We start from the raw sequence: 8,489 nt of genomic DNA, 5'->3' as shown, positions 1-8,489 counted from the left end.
ATAAGATAAACTTTATTGTCACGACCACATAACAAGGTGTACATTTTGATTTCCTTGACACTACATAAATAATACGGTATAAAATAATATAAAACACAAAGGATTATGTGCGCTTAAAATATAGCCTAATGTAATGTAATGTAGTGGGATTTACTATAGCGCATTACACCGAAGTCTCAATGCGTTAAAATAAAAAAGAAAAAAAGAAATTCCAACAAAAGATTCTATGCTAACCAACTAAGAAAACGAACCGAAATGAAAGGACTGTAGCAGAAGATCCGCACATCATCGCACCTGTCTCTTATACACATCTAGATGTGTATAAGAGACAGGCGTAGTACGTGATCTGATATTTCTATTTATGACTACGTTTAGGCCTGAGAGATATGCCAGGCGTATCTAACGCCGGGCATACGTTAATCCATGGCATAACTAGCGAGATGTCCAGACTGGACGATTAACGTAACGCTAGCGTAAGTATTCGAGCGAAATTTTCGTATTCGTAATCACGGATTTCATTTCCTGTTTACATCTAGGCTTCTAACGGCTATGTTCAGACACAACGAGTTACGCTAGCGTAACGTTAATCAAGAGGCGTGAACTTGTGTGCAGCGTAGAGAACGCCAGTGTATTAACGGGCAATCACTGGCACCAGCATACCCAAGATTAGCGTACGTCACTGAGTTACGACATGCATCAATGATTTCAACTCGGCCAGGACTTTATCCGGGCTTGATGTGAACGTAGCTTTAGCCTAGATGTTTACGCAGCAGCAGGAGACGCTTATAATATCTTTATGCGTGGTACGCGTAGGCCTAGTACATTTAGTACGAGTGTATTTTGATACCGTTGTATCGAGTCCGCATAGTACCATGCGTGGCATTTATGACACAGTTAACCGCCATAGAATTGGCCATCACAATTATCATTAAAATAACCTAATACATTTAACTAACCTGGTTGAAGTAGTGTATTTTCTGTTCTTGTATTGTTATGACGAGCTGTTATCTTTTCCTTAGCTTTTCGTCGTAATACCGTGCTATTGACGCACTGCAAAGTGTTTTTATCCATAGAAGGAATTGATGTTGTCCTATTACCTGCAAAAAAATAATCAGACATAATTATTATCATCGCCATTAGGTCCATTATCATTAAAAACAATTCAAAGCACACAATGGGTAGTAGCCCTGTTCTTTTTTGCTTGTATTCGTTTTTTGGATGCAATTTTTCTCCACTCTGCTGTTCTTCTAGTGCAAAATAGATGTGCCGACCTAAACGCAAGCAATCCCCTACTAGATATACAGAAATACTGCTTGGGTTTGCACCAAAGCTTCTAAACTGCTTTAGTGTCAAATTATATTTAAATGTTCATGAGTCAACGACGGTAGTAAGTTGAGGCGATGCCATTACACTGCCAACCAACGACATTTATTTGAAGGAATATCCGCTCAGGCTGCCAACAACGATTGAGTGGACTAAAGCTTGCCAGTCGCTGCGTACGACGGTCGTCGGCTGACCTATCCCATGAAGAACACAACGCTACGATCATTTTTAAAATAAGATAAAATTTATTGTCACGACCACATAACAAGGTGTACATTTTGATTTCCTTGACAGTACATAAATAATACGGTATAAAATAATATAAAACACAAAGGATTATGTGCGCTTAAAATATAGCCTAATGTAATGTAATGTAGTGGGATTTACTATAGCGCATTACACCGAAGTCTCAATGCGTTAAAATAAAAAAGAAAAAAAGAAATTCCAACAAAAGATTCTATGCTAACCAACTAAGAAAACGAACCGAAATGAAAGGACTGTAGCAGAAGATCCGCACATCATCGCACCATTCTCCCGCAATTTAAGACCATTGTCAAACAATGGTTGGCCGGAACATAATTCACAGGTGCCATAATGATGCACGGTATCTATTCTAACTAATATTATAAACAAGAGAAAGAAAAAACTAATAACATATAATATAAAGGTGTGATTTTAATTTAGTTTTGAATACAACCAAGGATGTCGCATTTCTCACATCTGTAGGTAAACTATTCCAAAGAGTAGGTGCTGCTATTTGAAATGATCTTGCTCCGTAAGTCTTCAAGCGACAAGATGGAATATGCAGAAGAGTTGAGTCGATTATAGATCTAAGTCGTCTATTGCATTTGCTATCCTCTGTTTCACGGGTAACCAGTGAAGTCGCGTGAGAACCGGAGTTATATGATCGAATCGAGGAGTGCAGGTAACTACCCGAGCAGCAGAGTTGAGTTGCAGTTGAAGTTTATTAATGAGTCTCATCGGCAGACCATAAAGTAAACTATTGCAATAGTCCAGACGTGAAGTGATTAAAGCGTGTACAATTTTGAGAGCCGCATCCTCGGTCAGAAACTGGGGATGATTCTAAAATTCCTGAGATGATAGTATAATATACTAGAAAAAATATAATACAATACAAAACAATATAAATACTATCTCTAAAGGGTTGAGTTGAAAACATGAGTTGAATTATAGAAAGATTTCCTGCACCGTGTTGTCTTGCATTTAGCCTCAGTCTACCTGAGTTATTTACAACATTATCGTTGTTTAATGGATGCGAATCTTCCATAATTTTCTTAAATTGGCTAATGACATCACGAGTATGTATCTCGTCGATAACATTAACATTTCTGCCTATCATTTTACTTGCAGTTTTCATAATTTTATCAAGTTTCTTCTTATTACACTTAGACTATTATACTAGACTACACAATTAAAGGATAAAACACTTAAGATAACACTCTGATAAAAATGGAAAAGCACAATGACGATTCTTCACCGACAATAGGCAGATGGATGGTGTCGCGTTGTCTAACGCTCACAGAGGGGTGGAGGTGGGTTCGTCGGCCGACCGTCGTACGTCGTATTAGTGAGTGCAAGTCTTTACGTTGCGTCTGGAATGTGTAGGGGCTGGCAGACGCTGCAGTATTATACACCACGCGTGAATCAAGGCACACTACGTCATAGGACGTTCGTACGACGAATACATGTCCGCTCTCTGTGATCGTTTGACGACGTGTCGTCTGCACCTCGTCGAGATACACTCTATATGAAATCAACCGTCGGCACATCAGACCCGTGTTCTCGGTTTTAGAGTGGAGCTGATTTTTACTTTTATTGCCTTTTCTGACACAATCAAGTCTGTCCTGGCGAAGGCGTGCTTCTTAACCACTAAGCTATTATTAGCATGTTTTTCAAACTGGTTGAGTGCTTAGGTTATCGCCTGGATTAAAAATTTAAAGTGAATAAGACATATTCAAACTTTCTATATTTTTAACAACATCTTACTATTGCTATTCTTTTTATTTTTCATTAATATAAGTACTATTTCCCATTGTTTCAAATGAATTGTAGCTTTTTAAAATTGTTATGGATATTGATTGAAAGAAAAAAATCAATTTTCAAAAGCAATAATCATTTTTTAATGAAATAATTATAAATATATTTCTTATACTATTTAAAGTATGTGTATTGAAATATATCCTCAATCTGTTACAATACTAATTTCTAAATTATGTTTGATTTTTTTTTTTAGAGACTTGTGTTTAAACCATCATCACTTATATACATAATAGTAGGCCTACACTTTGTATTTAATTTCATAATTTTCAAATTTGAAATTTTCAAATTTCATATTTTCAAATTGAAATTTTCAAATTTCAAATTTTCAAAATTTCAAATTTTTAAATTTCAAATTTTCAAATTTCAAATTTTCAAATTTCAAATTTCAAATTTTCAAATTTTCAAATTTTCAAATTTTCAAATTTTCAATTTCAACTAGCTGCAGGTAGGTTAAATTCAAAACTACCGTGATATGCCTGAAAAATCTTTTGCTTTCAGACGGAAAATGCACTGGTTTATACAAGGTTGACTCATAGTGCGCGATGGTTGATCTCGATGTACCTTACTATTACAATTGCAGGTTTTCATTGTTTTGTTTTATTTTACTTCATAATTTTATTAGTACTATAAGTATTTTAGGTTTCCGTTGTTTTTTTTTTACTTTACACTTTTTAACGATTTTTTTGTGTCAATTTCAACTTCATTTCTGATTTATAGCAATGAAAAAAAGAACTATGTTCTGTTGTAGAAACAGACATAGTAAGTCTAGTTTATATCTTGAACTGTACAGGTCAATCAAAAGGTCTCAATATAAATCTTAAGAAAGTTGATCGAAGAGCCATACTTATATCAAGCTGTGTCTTAGTAATACGAGCAGAATGAAACGCAAAACAGACCTACCTACAAAAAGAACTATACATGCGCATACAATAGAAGCTATGAAAATTGAAACGGCAAATATGACGACCAGATATGCGTATTTGTTACGTTTAAAATGCCGACCAGATGTCTCAGATGTCGGTGTAGCCTGCAGTTCGTTGTTACTCGGTGCAGCGATACCACATGTATTCACAGAACTTGTACCCAATTTAGTATCTTGCTAGATAAAGTAGAATTTAAGAATTTAACTTTTTTCTTTGATAAGAAAACATTAATTTCATCAATGGTTTTCAATGTTTGTTAATTCTTTGTTCGGTTTGTTAATAAGTGCATGTCTTAAATGACCTTTTTCTCTTTCTTTGGGAACGGCTAACTTTGTTAATGAGGCTTGCGTTTAATAGTTCGTTATTGAGGCTGGCGTTAATAGTATGAATTGCCGAAAAAAAATTAACAAATTCAAATGAATATCTCGTTTCTTTAAAAGTTATGTTTCTGTCTTAATTGCCTGTGTATAAGACAGCGATTAAGTTCATCTTTAGTGTGTCCTTGTCTCGTGTTCGAATCCAATTGTTTCTGTATGAACATTGTGTTTATGGATATTACAGGAGTGGTGTTTTGAATATTTATGAATATTGTTATATAAAGACAAATGAATAAAATGAAATGAAAAAGTATGTCTTTTGATATTACATTCATCGGCTATTAAAAATATAATCATAATAACGTAATAATAATAATGAATAATAATAATAATAATAATAATTATTATTATTATTATTATTATTATTATTATTATTATAAAAAAGACACATACCTTGTTTCTATTTGTGCCACATATGTCAATTGTATTTCCATAATTATCAATTCCCTTTAGCGAGATTCCTTCCGCCATATTCGTTCCGTATTTTCAACCTGTAAACCAATATTTATAATTCGTAAGGATTTACTGTCTATTTTGAGCTAAGTAAACGTTCATGTTTTTGGGGCGCTGTTGGAAATTATAAACCGAAGAAGCAGTTCCTCTATAACTCCAAGAAGATTACATAAAATTATAAAAAACGATTCCGGATAGAGTTGCTCAGTTTTGAAAAATCTTAGAAGCCTGGAAATGTAGAAATTTTTCGTTAATGGGGAAAGCCTCAATTTGGCACTCTCAAAACTCATTCATAATGCTTTAATTATTGAAATTCCAAATTATTAATTTATAAAGTTGATACATTGATTTCATTGGAACGGAAAGAATGAAAAAAAAAAATAACGGAAAACAATGAGTGGAGCACGTTAAAACTTACCTGAATTTAACGTGCATTGGAAAGCTTTCAGAACAATTTAGACAAAAAAACTTATAAAAACAGATTATGCCAGATAGAAAATTATCCCTCGATATTACATAAATAAGATTACATCAGAGCAATTGTTATTTGATGACTAACATTAATGTGTTACACACATCAATAAATAAAAAAAATATCCCAATTTTAGTTTAAGGTATTGAAGCGATTATTGAATAAAATAACAATATCAATAATAATCAAGTAAATAACAACCAGATTGTTAAACAAATATGGGGTAACATATACATCAATATAAATGCAAAAACTCGTCTTTACTAAAATGGTATAAATCAGAGAATCATTAAAATTAAAGATATTGCTTGTTGAAAATAGACTGTTGACGGGGAAAGAAATACTAGAAAAGTTGGTAAATAAAGGTTAAGTGAATATACATCTCTACTTGAAGCTATTCCCAAAGAATGGATAGCAATTATAAATAATTATTCACATTTCAATGAGACATGCCTTAAATAAGTGTTTGCATCAGCATGTTTTAAGGGCTAAATCAAAAATAATATATAATTGTTTGTAAACTTTGTCTTTATTCCTCCAATTTCACAATCAAAATGGGAACTTGAGCTCATGATTGTTTAATTGATTGGAATTTGGTTTAGTTAAGAAAAGTAAAAAGAATAAACAATTTTAAGTATGCTCGATTTAATTTCAAATTTCTTCACAGAATTATCTCAACTAATAAAAGACGTTTTAGTTGGAAGCTAAACAATACTGACTTGTCGATAAACTAGAGGATGAAAAACATATTTTCCTTGACTGCTATACAGTACTGTTATGGAAAAATGATAATAAAATTATTAATATGATATTTACCACTTACCATTATAATACCACATTGAGATAGGCCTTTAAAGACATTGTGCTAAGCGTTGATAATTGTATACATGGAGCCATGTTTACGATATACACAAAAAAAAAATCCGAACTAAATATACCTGCGAGTGTAAATTACTGGAAACCTTTTATTTATGCACTAAAAAACACAATTGACTGTGAAATATATACTAGAGGCGAAAAAAACTGAAGTAAAATGGAAAGATGTCAAGAAGGTTATATATTTATTATAAAGAATGCGCAAAAACGATAACTGCCAATATCTGTACCCAATTCATTATTTCTTTACTCATTTGCATTGCTATGCTGTCTTGTTAATTACTGTTACCGTATGCCATCAATGAAGGTGAAAAAAAAAGAATAAAATGGTAACCGCACAATATATAAAATAAATGATCAATAGAAAAGTAAAACAAGAAAAATACATAAATTAAAGCAATATTGATAAGTGGTGATTGAAAGTGCTAATTCTTCTTCTTGTGTGTTATTTTGTTTAAAACTTGCCTTAAAAAGAAAATAAATCTAAGAATGAAATTTGTCGTAAAAAAATATTTTAATTTAAGTACAAAATGTTGTGTATTAACGTACTGAGAAATTGTATTGACTGCAAAATTGAAAATTAAATAATGATTATTTGTTACTCTTCCTTAAAAAAGAACTATTAAACAATGTTTTTAATCTGCTTACATTTACAAAGTTTGTATGTATATGTTGGCCTTTGTATGTATATACTACAAATTATTAAAATTATATAATGTGTACTTTGATTTGTATACAGGAAAAGGGTAATAACGATAATATATATCTTCAGTGACTAGAAGTACTTTTATCATTTTTCACTGTAAAATTATTGGTGAACACACCTTTTAAATACATTAATTTCTACGTTTAAGTTGATAAGTTTGTTGTTACTTCAAGATGAGCAAGTTAATTTTAAAATAGGTTTTTTTGAGTTTTAGGGTACTTTGCATGGGACAATCTATCTTTAATGCTAATTATACCTATTTCCCCTCCTATTCTAGTATGCAATTATTAACAAATGGAAGTTGGTATGCCTACCATACAGAAAAATCTATCAGTTTTTTCAACAGGCCTACAATGCAGCTGTTGCTGTTTTAGTAGCTAGTAAATCCTCGCTTTTTCTCAATATTTAATGGTCATAGAAAGAAAAGAAAAATACTTACTTTGGTTGAAAACTGACTTAGGCATACAAATCGTGTTCCATTAGGATGGTGTCTCTATCGACATTTAAATGGAATATTCATGTTATCGAAATAATTATAATCCTTATGTATGTATACCCAATCAGATTTTCAGCCGAATAATAATGTGATCCCAATTGGGTGTTATTTCTTGGTTACGATAAAAGTTAATTCATTTGAATGTTTGATAATTACATATTGAAAGTAACATCTGTTTTTCATGCTGTTCACGCAAGTTTAAATGTAAATACATCACTAATAGTTTTGCAATATTGTATTGAAAATCAATCATGGCTTAAGCGTTCGAATATTAAGATCAGTATAATGTAGGGCCTACTTCGTCTACGACCGTCGTTTGACAAGCCGATAACTAATGAAAAGTAAGGTAGATATTGTGGATAGACAATGATTATTAACGACAGTTTGTAATATCTTAGGATTTACTAGTGTAATTAATATTATTATTGTAAAATGTTGAGTACTACTTTACTATAGGTGGCCTCGTGCCCGTGGTTATTACTCCGTTATATCTGGATGACATGTTGCGTTGTACGAATTGATAATCCGCTAATTCAAAGGACCCGAGAACAATTTGCGATTTTTTTCGCAGTTGTTTTCAAATGTACTGAGTATTCGGTACATTTCCACGTCAGGTAGGGCAAAAAATACACCTATACATGTTTCTCCTGACGCAAATCCAGTTATTGCCTATTATTCCATTACGACAATAACAATTACTATCAACACTGCAGTACCCGCTGCTTACTTGGACTCGAATTCAACCCTGGCCATCAGGCGCAAGCTCGGTGGTCTAGAGGTATGATGCCAGGCTAGTGATCTG

General features: G+C 32.6%; 2 protein-coding genes across 2 annotated transcripts in view; both read right to left on the bottom strand.

Annotated features, from left to right (window-relative positions):
* LOC117106842 overlaps window positions 1-7,742 on the bottom strand; it is a 30,295-nt gene extending 22,553 nt beyond the window's left edge. Inside the window, exons 1-4 of the mRNA XM_033248315.1 lie at window positions 7,631-7,742; window positions 5,078-5,175; window positions 4,285-4,483; window positions 957-1,097 (exon numbers count right to left, since the gene is read on the bottom strand). Coding sequence (XP_033104206.1) covers window positions 957-1,097; window positions 4,285-4,483; window positions 5,078-5,155 — 418 coding nt within the window. The 5' untranslated portion in view covers window positions 5,156-5,175; window positions 7,631-7,742. The remainder of the gene's footprint in view (window positions 1-956; window positions 1,098-4,284; window positions 4,484-5,077; window positions 5,176-7,630) is intronic.
* LOC117106841 overlaps window positions 5,171-8,489 on the bottom strand; it is a 17,297-nt gene continuing 13,978 nt past the window's right edge. Inside the window, exons 8-9 of the mRNA XM_033248314.1 lie at window positions 5,556-5,579; window positions 5,171-5,175 (exon numbers count right to left, since the gene is read on the bottom strand). Of these exons, the coding sequence (XP_033104205.1) occupies window positions 5,171-5,175; window positions 5,556-5,579 (29 nt within the window). The remainder of the gene's footprint in view (window positions 5,176-5,555; window positions 5,580-8,489) is intronic.

Source organism: Anneissia japonica, unplaced genomic scaffold, assembly GCF_011630105.1.
Source record: "Anneissia japonica isolate Jap-2015-1 unplaced genomic scaffold, ASM1163010v1 scaffold1165_len1893470_cov193, whole genome shotgun sequence".
Lineage (NCBI taxonomy): Eukaryota > Metazoa > Echinodermata > Crinoidea > Comatulida > Comatulidae > Anneissia > Anneissia japonica.
Note: the sequence above shows the minus strand (reverse complement) of the source record. Positions and strands in the feature narration are given on the sequence as shown.